The sequence below is a fragment of the Patella vulgata genome, chromosome 1, assembly GCF_932274485.2.
Source record: "Patella vulgata chromosome 1, xgPatVulg1.2, whole genome shotgun sequence".
Classification (NCBI taxonomy): domain Eukaryota; kingdom Metazoa; phylum Mollusca; class Gastropoda; family Patellidae; genus Patella; species Patella vulgata.
The window spans coordinates 21,980,756-22,006,950 of NC_065879.2; the positions used below are offsets into that span (position 1 = coordinate 21,980,756).

Sequence of the window (26,195 nt, forward strand, 5' to 3'; positions counted from 1 at the left end):
AACGTTCTAAGCAAAATTTCTGATTTTGAAATAAATTAGCCAGTCCTAGAATTACAATGTTGATGGAAGCATAACATAAATACAGGGAAGAGGGTTGGAGCTTGCAAAAACTACAAGCAGGAAGAATGAATAATGTCCCTCTGCTGTCCTAAATGTAGACTTAGATGATTAAGTTTAAATTAATCACAAATTTCTATACAAGGCAATTACTGTATTTTTATTGCAGCTACATTTATACAAGGGAGTAGTTTTATGGCACAGTGAGTAAGGCACTGGTTCGCTAACCTGGAGACCCTGGCTTTCCCACCGAAAAATATGGTTTATTTTAATTCTACGAAATGCCATTGATGGTTGGTTCACTAAAAAAACAAATGTTCAAAGCAATACCAGGTTAATGACATTTTACAAAATTTACAGCAAAAGGAAGTTCTGGTCACGAGTTTAAATTTATAAAAAAAAGTAAATCTTGAACTGCAATCTACTTAAAACCCAACAGATTCTATGTTATTCTTACAAAAATCACCTCAGGATTAGAATGCAATACTCGAGCAAATGTTCTTTGTCACTGAAGCATCGCCTGAATTATAGCACCAAGAAGAATCAATAATGGAGAATTCCTGTGAAACCACATTAAGTATTTGCATGCCAAGAAAATCAATACTCTTCTTCTGGAATTTAGGGTCACCTGCTTCAAATCTATTGTTATCTTCAAAATCAAGAAGAAAGTGATAAACTACAAAGAACTTAGAGTGTATATCTAAAAAACTTAACACAGTCCATTGTTCTTCTGTCATTTTATTGATGTTCTATGTTCAATAAATTTGATTTATATAAAATTTCTATATTGATCAATTTTGAGAGCACAAAAAGTTGTTTCTGTTAAGATTACACGATAATTATTCAGTATCACACTATAATGAAAATTACAATAAAGGTCGGCGGTAAATTTTAACAATCTTTTAAAAGTCTTATAAAAGGGCCAAGAATATGTACACTGTTCCATTTTTAGAATACACCTTGAAATATTTACCTTAAGTTATTCAATATATTTATAATGGTAGTAAATATGGTTGTACTAGGAACCATGCTATCAAATTGTTTTTTAATAAGACAGCTTGAAAAAAAGGTTAACTTTAAAATTCAAATGTCCGATTGGCAACTTAACCCTAACCTATACAGCGAGACTGTGATTTGCCAGTTTATTCAGCATATGATCTCGAATCATAGCTCTCTTGCTATTCTTGATGAAATCCATAACTCACCAACATTAATGATTTTCATTCAAATTTCCATATAAGGCAAAATGTAATTTAACTACCAATATTACACTGACAGTAAAGAATGACTTCATTTAGATTCATGGCAGACGGCAGAAGTATCCTTTACTTCCTTCGTAAGTGAAAGTAAATCCTAATGCTTTTTTCCTATTTCATCTATCTTAAATTCAGCCCCTTAATTTAGTTTTGATGTGTTAATCTAACACGGCTGTCAGTTATTGCCGAATACAAGACTGTACAAATGTGTTGATATTAAATTGATCCATGCAAGATGCGATCCTATTGGAGAGCAAGATATTTTTTACACATTCTCGCAGAAAGAGAAATAATGGAGGCCAATACGAGGTCAGGTGGAAGGAAAGCAGTTGGCATAACTCTTCTTGAAAACTAATGAAAAATCAATAGTAGGCCATTTCACGGACGTTTTGTAAGACATATATCGTGAGGACACAAGAATTAGATATATGTCCCTGTCGAGATTATCTGCGTCGTTTAAGGTATGAAAGGTTAACAATAGCCTCTAAACAAAATTTATCTTGTCATTACTCTCAGCCACAATGTGTTTTTGATATATTTTGTAATTTCTGTTGGTAGGCAGATATGTTTCCAGAGCATTCGTCTGAACCAATTCTAATTAGACCTTTTGGTCTTTAAGACTCGAGAGAATAACATTAGCTCTTCTAATGGCCTCAAATGTGCTTCTTTATTATGCAATTGATGTATTATTTATACAAACCGTTTAGCAGTCTTTAAACATTACATGTATAGTAATAAGCATCTGTTTTGTAAGGGTACAAAACTAAGAACTTAACAAACTCTTGCATTGTCTTAGTAAGTAAGAAAAGGAAATAGGGTTTACAGTCCAATAAACAAGGAACAAAGCGATTTGGGACCAAGATTAATCAATTGTTTCATTTGCAGTTGAATAAAACATGGAATGATAGTCTGTCTGGATCTGGTAAATTTTTGGTTATGTAAATGAGTTGAGACAGAGAGTGAGATGGAGTTTAATGTCCACTTGACACAAACTAGGTCATTTTGGGACTAACATATGGTTCAATTTTATTTCAATAATTCGCTGGTGCTTAGGGGTCTTTTTAGCAGTGGGAGGAAACTGGAGGACCCGGAGAAAACCCACAAGGTTGGACAGGCGACCCAACTCCTTGTCACATACAACCAGGGAATCAAAACCATGCCAGTTGATTCAATGACAGACATTATGATACAGCGTGCACACGCTAACCATTCAGCCCAGTGTAAACAAGCTGAACCACACACCTTATTTCATAAGGTCCATGGTTGAACCATACCCAGTCTGAATCTACACTGGCATCCTAATGTAAGTTGGTCTAATATAAAATTGCAAACAGTTTTCTATCTGAAACAATGCCCAGTACGTTTAGGGACAGCAACTACTAATTAAAATAGATTAAAGCTTACCTCAATACCCTTTCTATTACGAAATCGGATCCAATTCCCTCCATCTTCTCTCTGATATTCCAAGAGATAGGCTGTTGCATATTCTTGACCCTGAAAAATATTGATATATCCAAATTCAATACTTGACTCAAAGCTATTTTTGGTAATTTAAATAAAAATAGATTTCAGCTATCCAACATGTTATAAATAGAAAGCTCAATTAGAAATTGGATCATTTAATAATATTAATTAATATTAGTAATATTAACCATTTAATACTGTGTTCATTTATTACTTGTGACAATATCTCATGTTTGCAATATGTACATTTAACATACATCATGGAATATCTTTCACTAGAAAAAATATTCATAAAGTATGTAGATGATATATTCATGAGATATCTAGGAAATATATTCGGGAAATATCTAGCAGGTAATCTCGAGCGATATCCAGGAGAGAATCTTGTGAGATATCTAGGAGATATATTCCTTCACTAGAAATTATCTAGATGATATATTCCTGAGATATCTCGGAAATATATTTGTGAGATATCTAGGAGATAATCTTGTGAGATACCTAAGAGATATATTCCTGAGAGGGAGGGATGGGAGGGTGGGGCTGGTATGTGGCATATGCTAACTGCCTACTTACTAAAGTTCTTAAGACTTTATATGCTTTAAGTTTATCCTTGTGATATAATATTCAGGAGTATTAACTCTGTCTATGTTAATAAATACATTTCAAATAAACAGTGACCATAGTTCACACTTCTTTAAATAATGTAATCCACTCCGGAATATGGTCAATTGAAGTTATTTGATCGTGTAATTGTTCTCTTTGGAACATCATTATTAAACTTTTAAAACTTTATTGATAAAAAGACATTACGTAACTTGCCTATCCCATTAGCAAGAGTTTTATTATTTCAATTAAAAATTTAGATATCACGATGCAAGATAACACTGATCAAACGTTAAATAAGGTCGATGAATACTTGTCACACACAAGAGCTGTATTTTTTACACACAACATCTCTATTTACAGATAAAATCGAAAAGATAGAACAGACCCTGGAACAATGGATTATTTGATTTATCTGCGGCTTTCATGTGAATATCTAAACAATATTGAATTGTCAACATTTTCTATATAAACATCAGTAATAGCATGTGTAATGGTATTACAACAATCGCATCAAAACCTGTCAACTTTTCTTAGATATCCTGCATGGACACTGACAACAAAATGATGACGAAAAAATAAATAATATGTGTATTGCATGTTAAATTATGATATTTTGCTGGATGTAAGGAAAGCTTTCATTCGTTTTCTTCTCAACAAAGATTTAACATTTCCCAAAAATTTAAACACAGTTAATTTGAAGACATAATTTACAATTTGTGTAAATTATGTTTAATCTCATCCTTTCTGTTCACATTGAGAAGTCAGAAAATATTACAAGACAACATTTGAAATGGTTTTTTGACTACAATTATAATAGAAGTGGTATAATTGTGTCATAAAAAAAATTAATATAGAATAATAACCAGTTTATATTCTATTTAATTTAATCAATAAAAACTGTATATCATCTTAACATCATGTCAACATGTTACTCTCAGTCATTTACCACTGTTTTTGTATAAATTAATAAAACTTGTAAATGGACAAATAAACAAGAATTTTAACAATTGATTTATACCAATCAGTGTATTCTATCTTGTTCTTGATAAATAATCATTAATATCAATGTATATCGGTAGTATTTTACTTTTAAAGGTTTAAATCCTGAAAAAGCCATGTTATAGTAGGACACGCTAATATGTCAGGAAATACAGATTTTTCTGATGGGCATAAATATTACAATAAATATTTCTTACTAATTGAGATATGGTACTAGGTGTTCTAGAAAGAGTAAACTTGCACATCAATTGTTACTATAACAAAGAGGAGCAGCAGTTTAGACCTTAATTTCAGATGGTGAATCACACTATACAGCTGATCTCTGATGTACGATTGAATTTCTGCAAAGACATCTTGGGATTTAGCTCAGATGGGATTTGTGCAGTCCATGAACTTACTCTAATCGCTCATTAATCGAACTCAACATATTTCCTAGGTCGCATACCATTATTAGCTTTGAAGGGAAGGTGCCCTAGCCCTGTAGTACACTCATTTAGTGACTGTGCTGGGTAGATGCATCTATCTATATTTAGTATACAGATGAGTTATGTTGCTGATGAATTTGGTGATAAGTAGGTGTACCACACATGCATATATCATTGAGCTATAAATCTATATCACATGTCAAAACATGAATATAGACGCCACATACCTACATCTTCCTCAAGATATCTACGTTCTCCCAAGAATGTCTACATATGTGTGATGCATGCATTTGAAAGAAGGTAGAAAGCATTAGCACTAATAGAAAGAAATGCCGGGTGACAAAGTTGGCCTGACCAGAGGTCGAAATGAAAGCATATGGTCACAAATTAAATCCATATGATGCATCTCATCGAATCCTTGAACTACCATAATACTACTTAATACATCACTCAGGTCAATGTCTTGTTACTCGGGTCAATTTCTTTAATGTCATCATTAGAATACAGAAATTTTCTCATACACGAATTATAACGGAACATTTGTCAAGCAATTATAAAATCTATTGAGGTCTAGCTTAAATAAATCATATTATTAAGACTGACAAGGCAATTACTAGGAAACCTTTTAGATTTTGTTGAAACCATTTGATGTAATTTATTTGAAATAGATGTCTGTGTTTCCACAAGCACTGGATTTGGAAAGAATGTCAACTATAGTGGAGAAATAAAAGTAATCAGAAAGAGCTATTCTGTGAAGATGCCAATTATTGTACTGTAGCCCTGAAGCCTGCCTTCTACAATATTTCCATCAAGCTGGACAAGCCAAACTTAAACAGATTTCACTGACCATGAGATTGTCAGGTTCACACTAATCTATACATAAAGAGGTCTCAATCCGACAAATACATCTCTCTTATAAAACAAAATTCATCCCTTTTGAACACCTGATACCATTTCTCATTTAATTGGAAAGTTCACATAGCTAAGTATGGATATTGTACTTTTGTTAACAAATTCCTGTTATCAGCAACAATGTAATTTGGGGACTAGCTCTGCAATTTTATGCAGTCAAACATATCAATACTTAATGTTAGACAAAGATTTTCATTAGGGAACCATTTAAAGTTTTATTGGAAAAAGTTGCATACTTTCTGAATGAATCAATTTTAAACACATAATTTTTACAAAATCAGTATTTTTTGAGTCCATATTGTAGGAAGCAATAAAGAAATGGTTGAGGTACACTATGCATCTGGTGCCATCTTTCACATAGCAAAACATCCTCAAACTATGATTATATAGACCCTGTTCATCTTCAAGTTTTCAGTCAAGGATTGTAATCTAAAATAAAATTTTGATATATCAGTAAACGTTTACAATCATGTAATCATTACCATCAAAACGTAAACCTTGCCATCAAAATGTAATCATTACCATCAAACTAATCATAGAATACATTTCAATGACAATTATTGATAGTACTGTTAGAACTATACCCAGTAGTATTCTATCATGAGACCATCAGCACAACCAAAACTATTACCACTTGTAATAAATATACTATCATTTGATTTTACTCACTAATCAGTGAGCTTGCTTTGCATATCATTTCCCTATGGTAGTCAACTGTATTAGTCAGTTCATTATAAATTGACAATACTGAGTCATGACATGGCATACATGTACAGACATGAGACATATTCATATTTACTAACAATAATTTACCTTTCACTAGAACCTTTGATTACAACAAGACTAATCGTTTTGATCAATTCTGATAAATAGTTTACGATATTCCAGCATTCTGATTATAAATTTTGCTCTCCAATGTTTTTTTTCATTGGCTGTACTGTATCAACCCTATTAAACGACTAACACTATATTGGCATATCAATCTTAGTCAGTAGAACCAATACAGCATCTCTAGCAACAAATTCCAAAGCAAAATTTAGCTGTTTAAATCGGTGCTAAAAAAATATTTAATACAAAATCAGACCACCATTTGTGGGCTGTATTTCACTTAACAGCTTGCATGTTTAATATTGTGTGCTAAAATGTATTAGTTAGCTATCTGAATGTGAAGTATTTGTTGAGAAAGAGATGCTACAATTGTTTTATATAAAACGACATGCACTGTTCATCAGTGCGTAAAAGCTTTTGTCAAGTTGTTTTATGTTCATGGATATTTTATGGACGATTGCACGATAGTAACAGCTAATAAAATCCACTAACTTTGAGATTTAATTTTCTGATAACTTGGCAACTATCATTAGCTTTGATTGGTAGAATCTGATACAATATGAATGCTGTTCATTGATTCTGTTTTTTTATTTATATTAAGGTTTTTTTAAAAATATAACAAGAACAAACTGAGAGAATAAATTACATGAATCAGATAAATTTTGTATTTAAAAACAAACTCAACCAATGTTGTTATTTGTCTTTGTATGTACTAGTACCTTATGGTACTATTTCTACTGTTTATACTATCTATGTTTTGTTGTAGAGTTTTCTTGCATTTTCTATTAGATAAATGTTGAGGAATTTATTTTCAATGGAAGACAGAAAAAAAAAGAGAAAATCTTAGGTTCCATTCATTTCAATGCTTTATCAAAGTTATTGAACAAAACAAGACCAAATTCTGTAAAATGTTGTTCATATGAACTTTATTAAAGATTCCAAGTGAATCTCTTCTAATCATGTTAGGGATGGATGACATTGTTATCTGGTATTAATTGTAATGAACCTGAAAATTGGATGCCATGATCCCATCTGTCTGGCTGTCTTAAGCAGACGCATAAATTCTCTACTTTTATGATATTAATATTTTTTTGATAATAATCAATGTTTCTTCAAGAAATTCTCATTAGAACAGCAACCAATAAAGTGTAAATTGATGATTCAGACCCTAAAAGCAAATTTTATTAAAAAGAAAAGAAGACATTTGATTTTGTCTTGAAGCATTCCTAGTACATATATATGAACACTTTACTAGTGATGGTGCTTACTCTTTCAAAAACAATCTGACATTATTTTTAATTCGAAAAGTTTACATACTTTCATATAGCTCCTTTATTTATTTATTTATTATTAAAGTCACAATTGAAAAAGAGAAGATTTATCTTTTCTCTGTTGTTCAATTTTCTGAAACTGTTGTCACTTCATTTCCCAACTGACATCTGAAATACTGACCAAATCCTCTAGAGAAATTACTTCCACACCAATAACGTGATAATTAAATCTACTGAATGCTTGACTTCTTACATTAAGGAGAGAATGAAGTTTATTGTTACCATGTCTTATATAAGAACATACTTTATAAAGGTGTTAGTTTGTTCACCTAGGGAATAATCTATTGATAAGTATAACACCTATACTAAATTTCACTTTAAAACTCTACTGTATTTTATTTTCTAGGTGTAAATTAGTCAATTTTTTAAATAGTTTTTTTTTGTTGTAATTACGTACTGTAAATGGTTGGAATCTCAACGTTGTAAATTTGGAGGGTTCTTTTCAGGCAATGCTAGTATTGACATACAGGATTCGGAAGGGGTTTATAACTCATAAAGACCTTGCTTAGGTCATGTTGAGAATAACATACAGGTTGTGTGGGGAATTCTGACCTGTCCTCAAGGGACCCCCCATTCTTTGCCAAAATTCTGAGTTTTTGTGGCATAGCAAGGTTTTCTCGCCACATTCTTGGTACACCATTGCTCCAATTTGCATACAATCTAAGTGACTAGGCATGTGTTTGAATAACAAAGTCCTCAATGGATAAATTGACAACAAATAACTTCCTTAGGTTGTGTGGGGAATTCTGACCCGTCCTCAAGGGTCTTCAAGGGTCTCTCACTCTTTGCTGCCAAAAATATGAATTTTAGTGGTGTAGCAAGGTTTTCTCGCCACAAACTTCCTACAGCACTGCTCCAATTTGCATACAATCTAAGTGACATGGCATGCGTTTGAATAACAAAGTCCTCAATGGATAAATTGACAACAAATTATAATGTGTTTTACCGTCAAATGTAAACTGGTCAATTAAAATTCATTTCACTAGAAGTTGTCTGGACATGAAATGATATGTCTCTATCATTTCCGGGTGACAAAAGCAAATTACAATTTGATTAAACGTCCTTTTAATATGAAGCGACACAAGCATGTAGTTAGTAGAACTATTGAAACTAATCTAACAGTATAATTCATCATGTGAAGCGGAAATAAGATCGGACTAATTTCTTCTAATTTACCACTTATATCTCATCAACTGTTCAAATGTCAGAACTAAAAGTTTCAAATAGAACTCAACCATTTGTGTTTGTAGATCAAAATCTGATTAATGCATGTTTCAGTGATATTTTTTTTTTATAATCCTCTATTGTAAAGGAAAAGAAGGCGATGGGGTTTAATACTTGCCAACATCATACTATGTAGTATTTTTGAGACTAACATATGGAATTTGTTTTATCATATGAGTTCCATGTCTTAATATCGGGGAACTTTTACCATTCTGTACATGAAATCTTGTTTTTTTTGTCCCTTCATTGTTTATAGATGTGCTCCAGAAACTAAATACCAAGGGATTCATAGCTTCATTTACATTAATAATATGCTAGCATGAATTTCGGGATATATATGTCATATAAACATATTCATAAATCATTAAAAGTTTTCTAAATAATAATTCTAAAACATTGCTATAAATTCAAACTTGATTCATAAAATATTAAACTTCTCAAAATAATTATTCTAACACATTGGTGTAAATTACAAATTGATTTTTATAGATAATAAAATAACAGTTTAAATTCATTTCTATAAATTAGAACTTGCTTCATATATCATTAAATTTCTAAAAATAATAAAATTTGGATTTTAAGCAATTGGTCTCAGCGAATACAATATTTCAATAGACACTGAAAAACCATACTTATACAGCGGAACCATGTTCTCATCTGCCAGTCCAATGCGTATATTATATCAAATTCCCTGATGCAACAAAGTAATTTAAACAATTTATAACAACACAAACCAAATAAACCAACAGACCGATGAGAAGATTTTTTTTACAGACATATAAAGGAAAACTTTCATTTGGTAAACACATAATTTGTCTACTTACAGTTCCAATTCATGAACAAAAAAAAAATGATTCCTTTAATGTATTTGTAACAAAGATATGAATGTTACAATTTTGTTTTTTTTATTATTAAAGAATGTTGTTTAGCTATTCAGATGTCACATTAAAGCAACGTTCACATTAAAGTTACTTGAACCAAATAGGTTTGTATCTGGATTAAATTTTGCGTAAATAGACGAAATGGATTAAAGATGGGGAAGCAGCCTACCCTCTAGCATGGATTAATGACTCGTTGCAATCACATTGGGTTGTTACCTAAAACTTTTGATTCTCCCAGTATTGTACATTTAATCGTAGAAAATTATCATATGTTAATCGAAAAAAGTGGTTAAATCATCATAGTATTCCCATTAGTGACAGGTTTTTAAAAATGGATGAAAGGCATGAAGCTTTTTGTGAACTGATCATTAGTGCACAGCATTATATGTGACACTTGAATATGCCATTGCAAATTGTAAAATTATAGCAAGGTATGAATACATCTGATTATTGGTAAACCAATTTCTACAACTGTCTCCATTATAAAATAATCTCATTTAGAGTGAATGACAAAAACAAATATTGAAGGAGAAATTATCTGCCATTGACTATCTGGTCTTGTCAACAAAACAACATGATTAAATACATGTGAACCATTCGATTGTCATGCCTGTATTGACTAACCTGACTAACATTGTTGACTTTTGCTTGGTTAAACTATAACTTGATTGACAGGTACATGTAAATAAGGTTAGGTGAGGTGTGAACACAACAAAACAAAGCACAATACATAAACAACCATATTCTTCTTCCATTTTCAGGTTAGGGTCAAACAAGCCAAAAGTGAGGCTGATGTCCCCCCCCCACAGAAATCCCAAAATAAATAGATGACACATATCAATCAAATGCACAGTTACCTTTTTCAAAAGTATCGAGCAAAAAATTGATTATCTATAATTAGTCTGAGCATAAAATGTTTACGATCAAACTCAGTCAAGGTTTTGAAGTACCTGGTAGTGAAACTATGGGCTAATTTTAAGTTTTAACTCTCCATATTGTCCTAAAGCATCGACCAATGACATTGCTTAGATCTGCTTAGTTTTAGAGGGAAATGTTAATTATTGAACATAATAAACATCAACATCAAGTTTAAACATTCTACTTCAATTAAATGCAGAGTTGTTATATTCCAAAGTTTTGACCAATCAAATTTCTTATCACTACTAAGCCTAAGCAAATAATTCTCATCATCGAACTTAGTTAAGGTATTAATCTATGTTTCATCTATCTCACCCAATTAGAACCTGAGTTATTGTGTTCCAAAGTCTCAACCAATCAAATTGCTTATCTCTGCTTTGCCTTCGTGGAAAATGCACATGATCGAACTCTTGTCAAGGCATTCACCTAGACACCTACACCAAGTTTGAGCATTTTACCTCAATTAGAAGGACAGTTATTGTGTCGCAAAAAGTATGACGGACAGACAGACAGACAGTGGGGGACAATTAAATGGATCTGATCTTGTAGCCCAGGCTAAAAGGGGGCTACAGACCTCAAGCACCCACCCCTCGGTCAAATAACTGATCGCTCCACTTCTCAAAATTAAATTTATGGACCTAGCCCTGTGTAAAATTGGGTTTATTTATTAAACTATTTATTAAATTCCAAGACTTGGATTAAAGCAATTATGTTCACACCTCATTCAGAAAAAAAACCCACTTCACTTTTGATTTCAAAATACTTCTATCATAATTCGAAAATTAATTACAATTCCAAAATGTTGATTGCATAATAATTTCCACTTAATTTTATCGAAATGTATACAGATAACAGATAATTACACAAAACATTCATTCACATGATAGTTTTTATAATTCAACCACAATTTTTTTCGTCAACACGTGTGAAATATTCATCGTTCCCATAATTATCAAAATTAATTGTAGGAGTACGAAGGACTGGAAAGTGCACCTGCGTGATTTTTAAGGTTTTTTAAATTGAAAAGATAAAATAGTGTTCTTACTATCTCACTTGCTATCTTATCATTAGATACCCAATATATAGAAAATATTAAAGCCTTTAAATTAAAGGAACTATTCCCAAAGATACCACCTTTCCCTCATTGTTTTGATCTGCTTTATAAAATCCATGTAGTGCATATCAATTATTATTAATGTTTAATTCCAATATGCACATACTTCTTGTGCATAGTTCTTCATTGTTTTAGTTATAATACCATCAGCAACCATAAAGTAGAGATCACATATTTACCGATGCAAAACAGAACATAATTGGTTACAATGCAGAAAGAGAAACTACATTACTTATATATAATATTCATCTCCATCTGTGTACATAAATAAATACATATCTATATATAAGGCGCTAAAAGCCCATCAACAAACGATCACCTCATATCAAGCCACCATCTTAAATTGACAACAATGAAAATTTTCACGATGGCGACCAAAGTTATGTTTTATGTCCTGATAGAAGAGTTCAATATCTGGTCATTACAATAATGTAAAAAAGATCTAATCGTCACCAACATTTACAAAATCAATTACTGTATACAATTAATCAATTCAATAAATAACACAGATAACATCTAAAACCATCACAAATTAATCAATAAGATCACTTAATGTAAACATGTCCTCCTAAGAGACCTTGGTCCATAGTATGTCATCAAATTACAGGAACTAATGAGGAGTGTGAATTAAAGAATGAACCAAACCCATGAATATCCCGATAATCTTTTGACCAAACCAATGACCACATAAGAACAAAGACTTTTTATATAGTTATGTTAAATTGATCATATTCAGTGGAATTTATTAAAATAACTACTATTTCATTTATGATTATCATTTTCGTTAAATTTGTTATTATAATAACTATTATTTTATTTAAGATAAATATTGCATACTGTTGTAATCATTTCCAATAAATTTGTTCTTATAATAAATATAACTACATTTGTTATTATCACTTATTATCAGTACTTTTTAAAATTTTGTTACTCTAACTTTAATTTATATTTAATTTGCAATTTCATTTTGGAGGTAGACTTGGAAGCATACATATCTATTCAAACATACCAGTTCCCAGCATTTTATAATATTTTTCTTTTCATGAACTACTCCCTATTATCATGGCACTGACACCATGTTTATAACATGTTTCATGTGTCAGAAAATAATATACACCTTCAACCAAATGTTTGATTTCTAATCATGAAAATGTTTCATATTTAACACACCATTACCACTGTTAATACAATGGCTACTCTGATTGACCATTTAGTGGACATGTGTTGACCATGAAATATTACCATAAGATTTATGTTCCTGAAACTTCACAGTTCTCCAATTTCCATTTTCAAACAAGGTGGTCTTTTGGGAACCATACAATGTTCAACACTGTGAGCATCGGCATATAGTTAGCGCTCTGAACTCCCATAAATGGTATCAAGTGGCACTAAGTGTTCTAGAAAGGGTAAAAATACCCATATTGCTACTTAAAAGCTAATTCAAATAGTTTGGATAAGTTTCAGAAGCTGAATCTGCTGATCAAATCTCTATCTCTTTTTCCTATTTAATTTTAATAAATGGAATAGAATAGGGTTTAACATTTTGTAAACACAATACTTCAGGCATTTGGGGACTAACATATGGCTAATAGTTTGGATAACTTTCAGAATCTGAAGATCAAATGTCAATCTCTTCTTCCTATTTAATTTTAATAAATGAAACAGAATAGGGTTTAACATCTTGTCAACACAATACTTCAGGCATTTGGGGACTAACATATGGCTAATTTTTTCTAAGGTCACTTCTATGTTAGGGAGGTGTATTGTCCAAATATTCTTCTTTGAATTCAAACTGTCAAGGGTTCTTTTTTTACGTGCATGAACAGGTGTACACATGTATTACCTCTGACAGGGATTCTAACCCAGGACATTCTGGTTTAGATACCAGTTCCCTGACGACTCAACCACCACCGTATAATAAATGCATTATGTATAACCCATGGGATTTATGGTAAATGATTGATACAGGGTTTTTTGACAACTGCAATTTCCTGAACAAACTGTCTACATCCATGAGGGATTTCTACACCTGAACTCAATGAAGCATTGTAAATTACGGGGTTTCCAGTGACCAAGAAACTCACAAATTATACCATGGCCACCTGAAAGTTTTGATTTCTTTAGTGGTGTACATATGATAAATGGAGTGGTCAGTACAGGTTAGTGTTAAACCACAGGATACTGACCTTAATGGACTTATGATGAGTGGTTAGGACAAGGGTTGGTCTGTGATAAAAATACTGACAATGGTAGTCTGTAGAGTACATAAAACCATCTACAACACTGACCAACAGTAGGGTGTCAGAACTCATTATAGGTTGTGAAGCTTATCACAACAACTTCATTAACCATCTGAACTGGACTTTGTCATACCATGTCATGACATACGCTATCTTTATTGCTACCAGTAAATTACTGGAACTCCGCTCAACTAATCACAAACAAACTTCCTGAGCACTAACATGATTTAGACTAGTATTGATTTTATCTTTGACAATTAAAACTTCTTTGTGAAAGAATTCAAACAGGATTTTTTTTATAAAAATATAGCATATTTAAAGCATCAAGTACTAGATTAATTATTCTCTAGGTTTACAACAGATCAAGAGCAAGCTATTAACCAGGTAATGTGGATCATGATTTTTTTTAACTGTACATAAAATTTGAAGATTTTTTTTTTAAAAAATAAAACAAACACATTGGATTTTATATATTTGTCAGACACCTATGTATGCTCTGGATTAAATTTGATAAAAGATTTGGTGCTACGATTATTACTCACTGAACAGACTACTCCTATTTATCACATATTTTAATCAAATTCACTTTTTTTTCTCTCTCTCTTAAACATTTCATGCTATGTGTGTTAGACAGTGATATGTATGTAGGATGTTTTTTATGATTTTTAGATCGATGCCGATTAAAAAATATCAAGTAAGCCAGGCTTACCAAACTTAGATTATCTTCCCCAAGTAAAATAGAATTATTTTTATCTATTTTTTGTTGCTAGTTATAGATAAGAATGGCAAGGATAGTGGAACTTAACTTTTTTTTCTTGTAGACGTAATTACATTTTAATGACAGATGCTTAAATTGGCTTCTTTTGGCATTTCTCTGATAAATTTTAATATATGTTGAATGATATTATCAGGAACTAATATCTTGATTCTTCAATACACCTGCACAGTCTTTATCTCATTTGACAAACATGATTAATATGTTTGAAAACCATTTCATCATAGAGTTAAAAAAAAAAAGTATTTTTTTTCTATTTTATTCTAATGAACAAGTGTTTAACCTTTTTATCAATGGCATAGCATGGTAAATTTCAAAGTAATATTGAAATTTCTATTAAATACAGAGCTATAATTCTAATATGACACTGGTGCTTTCATTCATCTATATTGTCTTGTTCAAATTCCAATCAGTGGATCTTTTTAATGTTTTATTTTAGTATTTAAACTTCACCATACACGATGTAAAAGAAATTTGTTCTCAAATAGGAGAGGGGGATGTCCCCTCGAGAATCAAGATTTATGACCAATGTCCTCCTTCTGCTTCTAATATTCTGTATTTCATCCCACGCCCCTTCCTCCCACTTATGTTGCATGACTAAAAGTTATTTCCTTTGCAGTCTGGGATGGAGAATGGTCATGGAATATAATCCTATATCACTGCTTTATCAAACTGTGGAGACAATACTGGAATACTGCAACCTATTGAATTTGTATAAATATCTCTAGGGTTTTATCTATATATGTAACAATATACTGGACACACTCAGTAGATGAAAAGTTGAATATCTATTACATCATTAATTAGCACCAGTAATGGTATATGTCATCCTCATATTATCTCTGATAACTCAATATAGGGGTATACAATAACAGTAGCACTGATGTGGGATTCCTAATCTTATCAAGAAATGAATCAAGTTAAGCATGTAGGTAATGATGGGACCAGATATAAACTGATTTATATCTACAGATAATCATAAAGCCTGTTTTATTTATAGTGCACTTAAAACAGGTGTCATCTAGATTACCATGTGGCGTAGAAAGACGTAAACAAATTGAACATTGATTTACACCCAGCAAGTCCGTAATACAAATTATTTATAAAAGTGTCATCTATATCAGATCTATGGTGATGAACTAATAAGTACAATCTATCGAAAACAAATTACACCCAATATTTTAAGTTGTTTTACCTGCGCACCATTTCTCCGTATTGAACCCATGATTCACCTGTGCCATATTTAACTCACAGGAATTTCAAGTCTTTTCAACAGAATTCTTCTAATTCGGACTGCCAAGGAATATTTTACAAGCAATGCCAATTTGTACATGGGACCTTGTTTTTTTTTGTCCCATTCAAATGACAAGTTACACATTCATTTCCATTCTGGAAGGCGGCAGACATGGCAAGTGGAACCCGGACTTGAAAATATCCCAAAGGTTCTATTTGACCCACATCGGGATTTAAGCTCGGAAAATTCTAATTCATTGTCCTAACAGCATGGTTCTCTAGTGCTAATTTGGTTACACTGAATTTAAAACAATTTGTTATGAAGCAGGGTATGCTCATCATTTTCAAAATACCTGGTACTATTTTTAAATTGAATTTTCCAATTAGAAGGTCAACTTTCAATTACAGAATTTGGTTTCTTGGAAGTCAGTTACTTAATGAAGCATATGTTTGCATTGTAAGATGAAGGAATTCCACAATCAAAATGATTCTGAATTTATTGTCCATCAGAAAATTTAATTTGTTTTAATTAGTGAGTATTTTTGGTACTTTTATACTACCTTTACTAGAACATCAAGAACCATGATTGTTCCTGACAGACAGAAAGCTTGTTACATTGTTTTTGGAATCAAATCTCTTTGTTGAATAATAAGTTATCTTATCTAGGCTGTTATCGTACAGCATCTATTCACCTCTACCAGGTTCATCTGATCACATGACTAAACATCGCAGTTGTTGCTGAATATCAACCTCCACTACAGAAAACTCCCAACTTAATTCATCCCAAGCAAATTCCCATGTTCAACAATTATTACAGGATTTGATAAATTAACACCAAACTAATCATTTATATTGTAACTAGCATCATTGAAACAAACAAACAAGTTTTCAATACATTCAGTGTTATAATTTATTCTAATTGTTAGATATATTAAATTGACTCTAAATAGTATCTTTTATACTCTCAGTCATTCAATGAATATATAAATTTATCTCAGCAGTATGTAAATAAATAAACAGCAATCTTTCTTTCTAGCATGTAATTCTAAACATTCAGATAAAAAGGGACCTCCACGAAAAGTAACAAGTTTATGATCCCAAATAGACCAGGTAAAAGAGACCATAAACCACTGCTAACATACCACACCATTATCAACTATTAGAAGAAGGAGATAGACTAGGATAGAGCAAATTACCCCAACTGTGATTAATACTTTCTGTAACCACAGGTAGCCAATCAAAGATAATCAAGTCCAGAGAAAACACTGTTATAAAACTAAAACTAATTCTGTCCAATTCTTCTGATATCCCTTCTAACTAGTAGACTTTTGAATTGCCTGCCCCTTGATAAATGAGTTATTTGATCAATGTCAAAACTCTCTGTTTGAGGAGCTGATAAAAGCTCAATATAGATATCTTAATAGGGGTCAAAGCATGTTGATATCCTACAGAAAGAATTCATCACAGATAGTCATGAAAGACAGGTTGTCTCTACAACCAGAAAAATATTTCAATATTTCAATATGAATTCTGTTAAATTTAATATTGTGGGAATCTTTTTCTGGGGAAGATCGATCCATGCAAGATTTAAGATTTTCCAGCAGATTTTAGTTGTACAAGTAATTGGACAGTGGTTAGAATTTCTATTAAGTAACTAACAACTCCATTGCTTTATAAGTGAGAAATTGTGTATCAAAATCCACTCTGTTGAGTAATTTTGGCACATCACTATCTTGACTTCATCATTTCATTTCCACTCTGTAGTTTCAGGGGAAAATAAAAGTGGACCTGAACAAAACCCAATAAGGTTGGGCAGGAAACTATATGAACCTACAACGGCAATGTTGACATGACCTAAAATGGAAGTGCATGGCCTTAGATAAACTAGTGAACTGTACTGAAAGAATAATGGTATTTAAGAAATGTCAGGCTTGTTGTTTAATAAAGTTTCAAATTAGACCCTTGGTCTGTGATAAATGAGAACATTAACTGAACTGTACTTCCCTGATCCACCAACATACAAAGCTCTATTAATCTTTTTTTTTCTACATGCAAATAGTCTCGCCTGCTAGAATGCAGATATAGACTTTGATAAATGAAGAAAGAAGCAGTGTACAGTTTGTCTATACTTCAGTCAAGTATGTACTAGGCACAATGGCCTTTATCTTATTTTCCTTACTTAGCTGCAGGCACTTCTTATCAACAAATTAATACTCTAATCATTTTTCTTTTCTCCTAAAAATGCATTTCCATTATGTGTATTCAGATGAAAGGTTCCACCATTAAATATGTACCAAGATTTCCATACATCATACTGATGTATATTTTTATCCAATCAAATCGATCAGAAGAAGATAAAAAAGAGTGCTGACTTATAACATGTCCTCTCTGTACTTGTAATTTAATAATGATATAATATTTGATTATAGCACTGACAGTGACAAATTAAACTTGATTGATTAAACACATGTCATAGGGATGGTTCAGAACTTGCGGATTGAGTAGGACTTCCAGAAGTCGTGCAAAAAACACTCAAGAGGAAATGGCTGTCTGGAATAGTTCCACTATATGATGGTGACTGCTGGTTTAAATAGTGACAGGTCATTTCCTTTTCTAATTTACATTTTGAGACTGATGAATGGTATGAGACAAAAGGAAATGGTTCTATAAAGATTGTTGGATCAAACAGTATCAGGACAATCCATGGGCAGACCCTAGTCAGTGATGGATTACTTCATGGTTTCTGGTCAATGTCAATAGCAGACGACACAAATCAATTATATGACATATTGGATAAAATCAAGCTCTCGTAACACTGGCACTGAAGGTGTACATGCCCCAAATCCAATTATTTTCATCTGTCTACCTAATGTTAGCCAATTTAACAACAATCATCTTGATTACATCATCATAATAACTTCACACCACCCAATTAAATGGGATATTTAATTTTCCATTATAATGTATCTTCTCCATTCTCTTTCTTTTCTGAAATTCATCCTTTGTATGAAATTAAACATCTGACTACTAATGCATTTTTATTATGAATAAGGGTTTGAAAACATTTCCTAAAAATCGCTGCATTAACTGTATAATGCAAACATCTAGAGAGACAATTACCATACAGTGAGATAATGCTATTTTGTCCCGATTAATATTTGTTGTAAGAGACTTAAGATAGATAGAGAATATGGGGTTTAACTATGTCTTTTTGGGACTAACATACAGTAATGTGTGCTTGTTTGTGCTCAGTGATCTTTAGCAACTGGAATAATTGTAGAAAACCCGCAGAAAAATAAAATGAGTTTAAGTTGCCAGATTAAATCTATGTCTCATGGAATTACAGGATTAAAATCCCAACCAGTGCTGGTGATGGTGCAAAGCTCAAAAGCACTTTAGACAAGTCAATATTATTAGAGATGGTATTGTAGATAATCTATAACAATGAACCTGTCCAAGTCGCCAGCTTATTATTTCTACATCACTAATTTCAATAATGCAATTGTTTGGCACCTTTCTTCTTCAGTTGGTAATCATGTCCATAAATTTGCCTATTGAATTATCTTGGTTTAATCAAGAAAGAGTTATGTATGAGGCAATGATTAGCCAACAATATCAATAATCAATAAGAAGAAACATGCATCACTAATTGATACACTGTGTGCTTGCTCACAATTCCTTGCTTTCTTCTCCTATAGTTTGACGAGCCCAGACAGAATTAATTACATTCTCTTCTCTTCGTCTATATTGGTTGATTGGCGTCACCTTTATTATAAACTTTGACCAGTGAGTGTATGATATAAAGATATTAAATCTAGATAAGTTACGCCATTTTCTGAAACTAATGAGAAGAGCGTGAATGGATAGATTACTATATTATAACTATTACCATTAATATCGTACCCGACAGTCTCGCTTCCGTAATTTTAAACATTATTTCAAACATTTATCTTCATTTTTTTGTATTCTGTATATGGATTGAAAGAGAAAAACACTTATTGGTGGCGATTATCTAGGGAACTGGAATGCAATAAAGGAAGAAATATTTCTGAGATTTTCATGAAGATATGACGCGTGAATCAAATGTAGTGGTCTATATGATTTTTATAACTCTAGCGACAAATTTCATTATACTGTTTGTTTGGTAGGAAACTATCTATGTATATCTAATGGAGGAAACTGACAAATTTAAGAGTTAAGGGTGCAAAGAAAGAATAATTTTCCATATTCATTCTTCTTAGATCAGTGATTCAAGTGCGAAAAAGCGCTGTAGTTACCTTTTTAGTGTTGGTTCCGTGATTTTCTACTTACATATATATTGTTAGAAATGGTTGAAACTGGCAACATTAATGGTAGACCAAAAGAGAAAGATGAGTTTATAATCATTTTTCTTAAGTTATTAATTCAATTGTAAAAAGCATCACACTAAAACCGTTTTTTTTAAACATTATTTATTATTCACAAAGAGCATCATATATTAATCGTTTTATTCCCCAGATTTTCTACTTGTATCTATATGCTAGTTGAAACTAACAAAATAAAAAATTAGGTAGAAGGGAAAGAGATCTGTATTGACAGTTTCTTAAATTGTGTGGAAACCAGGATTTCTACAACCATCTTTTTAAACATATTGATTTAATCCAAAAAATAACTGGTATCACAGTAATCTTTTTATACTCTCTGTTCTGTGATTCTCTACTTATATACTCTAGTAATGATAGAAGAGTAATGAATTGACTAAAGCTGGTTTAAGTCCATCGCTAATACTGATTGATAGGTGTATTCACTACCAGATTAATACACAGCAGTTCCGTGGATAGAAAATGACTACATTCATCTCGTAATTACAGACGCTATGTCAGATTCTGAAGCTCAACGTATTCTAAACCAAGGCAAAGAATCACATAATTTGAATTTACGAGTTATCATAATAGAATTTCGAGCCAAAATACTTAAGACACCATTTTTTCGTAGATGCAAATCCACGAAATCGTATAATGCAGATTAAATTGCTAATACGGACACCAAGTGTGCTCTCACGTTTTCAAAAGCACTATAATTAATGAAAGCTAGGATGCTACATCCTAATTCAGCAATTTGATGATACTAGGTCCCAAGTCACCAAGAGGTCATTCTGTCATTTCATAAGCTAAAATGTCAAATTATATTTATAAATTATTGGTCAACAGACATGATGGTGGAACCATCATGGTGGACACTTGAAAGAGTTGTATGTGATTATTTGAAGAGGAGCATAACAAGTCTATTTGTCCAGTAATGTTTATCATGTGGTGAGGATCAGTGAAGATGCTTTCTTTTTCATTCCACTGATGACTTTCACAGTCTTGTCCATTGGTTTTATCAGGAAATAAACACTCAACATTTCTTTATATATAAGTAAAAAGCTTGGACCTCACATGATGAATTGCGATATAAATTATAAGTACTAAGATAAGACAGTAACTATATACTATTGATGTTCTATACCCCACATCTTATAAAAACATTTATATTTTGATAATAAAACATGAATATCACTACTAATCCAAGTACTAATGTGCAATTCATATACCAATAAGCATAATGCAAGGTGTGCTTACGTCTTCTAAAGCATCTGAAACCAATTCTCATTTATGTGTGAAAGTCACATAGCTAACAATGGCTGCTTTAGTGTTTTATTTAGCTAAACATTACATGTGCTATGAGGTGGGCGTTTATAGTCATATGTTAGTCTCAAAAATGACAGAAGTATCTTGTTGACAAAATTTTAAACTTCATTCATAACTTCCACACACACTGGTGGACACAGTAATTCTGAGTCTCTATGAATTAGAAGATGGAAGTCATCTTCATTGAGTTTCCATACAAAAACAGTTGATAATCCCATTGGCTATGCATTCTCAAGAATATCATAATGAAACAACAACAAATAAATGTAATGCAGCGTACAAGAATATCAAGATCATGTTACTAATCGCAAATCTTAATTTGCTTTCAGCTGAAAATATTTCTGGATGAGTAGCCAATAAGAGGGACTGTTACATCCAGCTGTGAAAAATAAACATAGGCAAATGACCATTTCCTGTTCCATCCCTACACTATCAAATGGGAAGAATTTTTGTTTATCCCAGACGCTTGGTTTGTTTTAAAACCCCGAATGTGAGAAAATATCAAAGCATTAAGCAATTCAAATGAATTCAACTAAATCGTATAATATTTTGATTAATTCTTTTCTTCGCATTGGATGTCAAAGGTATCTGTATTTTGAATATCCTCTTGATGTCCTTTTTAAACAGAATTCAAATTAATGCACTTCTATTTCATTCCAATAAATTAATCAGTTGGAAAATTTGAAATTCATATCTTAATCTTGGATCTTTAATTGGAAATTGAAAGCCTCCAAGGGATTTCCAATTGTCAACCATTTTGTTTTCAAACTTAACGCATGATTAGAGCATTTTGGTTAAGATATGGGCAGATGGCTAGAATAAACAGGAATCCTACAAAGAACCATCTGTGGTTGCCTTATCAGTTCTACAGAAAGGGATTTAAAAATTCTTGGCATGCAACAGGTTAAATCTTTCAAAAGCTGGGCAGGCATCAGTTTACCTTTTGATGAGGTTATTATCTGATTGACAAATTCCAGCTTCTGTGGAGCTGAAACCTTGCTGACCACCTCCATGTGATTACACAGGCTTCTAGTTACACTACAAGATGCATCAATGGTGATATGCAAGATAATAAACAATCGTTATTTATCATTCACTTCAAGATAGCAACAAAAGGAATTTTAGTGATAAACCCAGCAATAACAATAATTCATGAACATACTTCAAATTACAGTTCTATGATACAGAATTGTTCAATCTGTGGTGGACCTTGTGTTTTGACTATTTTGTTTGACTTTCAATAATGTACAAAGAAAAATAATGTTTAACGTCTCATAAATGTCTTCAAATGCAAACTGTCAAACGTTCTTTAAAGTACATGTCTTGCTTTTTCTGAATGTCTAGGCAAAACATTCCTTGTCAAGCCCACAGGCATTAATCTGACTGAATCCAAGAGGGGAGATTATGTTTTCTTTATTAAATCTTAAATAATAAATTTCGGTACATTTTAGAGTGGATTAACCCTTTCACTGCGTATACCCGGTAGTACCGGGTATTATAAAATGTCGGTAAATGCGCGTACCCGGTATTACCGTGTACTCAGTAAAGCCCTCGCTAAAATTAGTACCGTAACTGCAAGTGCCATCTATTGTATTTTCTATACACTAGAACATATTTCCACGTGTTTCAAAGCGGCAAACCGTAAAATGGCGGAGTGCATAGTGACAATGTAGATGATACACTCTCGACGAAGTCGTGAATGACGTCTTGCTGACCAACACATGGACAATTTCGAGGCGGGTGATACACATAATTCGTTTCCAGTTACTTGATAATGATAGTAGTCAGGACAGTGATTGGTATTATGAAGTGTGTGATTTGTTGCGCGACGTTCCGCCCATGGCTAGCTATGTCTCCCGTGCATGATGAACAAGCCCAATGTGAACACGATAGCCCTGTGTCTGCAGTAGATTCTGACAATAATTCTGATGTTGATAATAATGCTGGCCTGCTGGATCGTAAAAGACGTAGGCAATTCCTGAGTCCCGAACGTGTAGATCTATTGACTGACTATATTGATAATGATATGGGACTTGGGGATGAAAGTGAAAGTGAAAGTAAAAACAAGGTATTGCAATCCGCACGTGGTCATGGCAGCGGGAGACGTGATGCGCGTGTTCGTGGCGGCATTGCTCATGGCTGCTATTGATATTTTTGTTCATTTTATATATCTTTATCAAAATCCAGTGAAAAAAACAATATCTTTTAAGTATTTCATGGAGAAAAATTTGTGTTCGTGTTAGCTTTAGTGAGAAATGAGAAATTCAAAATGGCCGCCATGACGTCACGTGACTACATTATTATGCAAATTTCCAAAATTCTATTTTTTCCTCTTAGCCCAACCTCATGCCCATCCCAACAGACAAAAAGATTTTTCATAAAAGCTTCCATAAGTACTGCTTGGCATTCAGTTCCAACCTCCCTTTTTTCCTCAAAAAAGGGTCTAGCACAGGCAGTGGATTTACGTCTAGCATTGAAAGGGTTAAGCAAACAAAAATTTGAAATTGTCTGAAAGAAAAAAGGAAAATGACCATCAGCCACTTTGATATTAATTACACAGTTTCTACAATTTTACATCTGTCAGCGATGTTTCAACAAATGAATTTTAACACTCTCAACTGTTCTAACTTCCTCTCCCATATAAACTAAATGAGAGTTGAGACAATTACAGCATCCATTATGATTTTCACTACTCTGAGTTAATTGAAAGTGTTTGGAGAGGAGGTATTGTTAAAATGATATTAGATTAGAAATTCTCATTGCTATAATGTTAAAACAATCAAACTGTCTGGCTATTGTCAAACCCTAGAGACAATGTTACAAGGTCATGGTGTCCAGTATCAGATGGTCAAACCAATCCCTAATGACCAGTAACTGACAGACGGCAATAAGCAGACTTGAGACACCTGTGGAGAAGATTGAGGTCTAAATGTAGTCAAGCCACTGACCACTGTCCAGTTATACAGGTCTAATAAAACTGTCAATTTGCCTTCATATTTGATTGGAATGATTGGTTTTAACCACCAGGACAACGGAATGCTATCCACAATAAATTTCTCTTTAATGAAGCTGCAGTAAACTAAATAATAAACTTGTCTCACATTCTGATGGTAAGCAGACATCCAAATAATATATAGATTTAGAATAATCTACCATCTTGTTTACTGGATATGCAAAGAGAACAGATTTTTCCATCAATTCTGTGGATCTGGTGTGGACAAATATTCTGCAATTAAAGCGCTTGAAAGATCGAAAACATACTTCTTTGAATCAATCTATAATATATAATTTTGGTCTAAATGAAAGGTTCCTTTGATGCATTCCTCTTCATGCCAAAACCTGATGCAGAAATGTGTCTCTAAAAAGGTCTAACATGAAATTGAAAATGACAGACCATAAAATATCCTATTCAATTCTGCATCACAAATTCTCTCCAATTTCCATATTCATTGAGTTTGAGATACAAAAAGCCATTTGTCCATTTCCTGTATTGTTCTAGATATCTACAACTGTCGTAATGAAAAGTTAGTGAGGTAAAATTAAACTGTACACTTCCATTACCTCGGGTATCCTTTATGTAAATTACTTTTACATGCTAAAGGTCATTACATCAAAGCATCACCACATCCGAGATCACATCCATTAATATATAACTCTATTAAAGCAAAACATATATGTATTTTGTATACTTTTTTAAGGTCCACAAAGTTGTTTAAAATTATTATTGTGTGGATCTTATGTCTATCACCGACAAGGTTGAGAGTTTAATCAAATGACTGAATGTGATGTGGTGTAGGGTCCCCTTAAGAACATCCTGAATGTTCTTTCATGTTCTGCTAAAGTGATCAACCCATGCAACAACAAAAATCAAATCAAGACTGAGATACCAGTCCCAAAATGATCTGGTTGTGTTGCATGGAAGTTAAAGCCTTCTTGATTATACAGGGGGATGTGTCACATTGGACTTCCCTGTCAGAACATGTGCTCTACAATACATTACACTAACATTAACCATGACAGGATTACACTGCATACAAATTCTATCTTTGTCCAATATCAAAACAAAAGCAAACAAATTGATGGAACCTATGATATTTTAATCAATGGGGTTGCTTGAAACCTAAAATCTATCAATATTGACAAAACGACTGAAAGACAACAAGATGAATACAATATGGATTGGACCTATTTCCTCTTCTTGATGAAATCATTAACTATTAATGGAGAGTCTTGCACATTTTGAAAAGATGCTTCTTGATGACC

General features: G+C 32.4%; 1 protein-coding gene across 3 annotated transcripts in view; it reads right to left on the bottom strand.

Moving 5' to 3' along the window:
- Window positions 1-26,195, bottom strand: part of LOC126808619 (discoidin domain-containing receptor 2) — a 132,386-nt gene that overhangs the window by 28,291 nt on the left and 77,900 nt on the right. For all 3 annotated transcript variants that reach the window (XM_050533500.1, XM_056099893.1, XM_050533490.1), the window contains exon 4: window positions 2,718-2,807. In XM_050533500.1, the coding sequence (XP_050389457.1) occupies window positions 2,718-2,807 (90 nt within the window). The remainder of the gene's footprint in view (window positions 1-2,717; window positions 2,808-26,195) is intronic.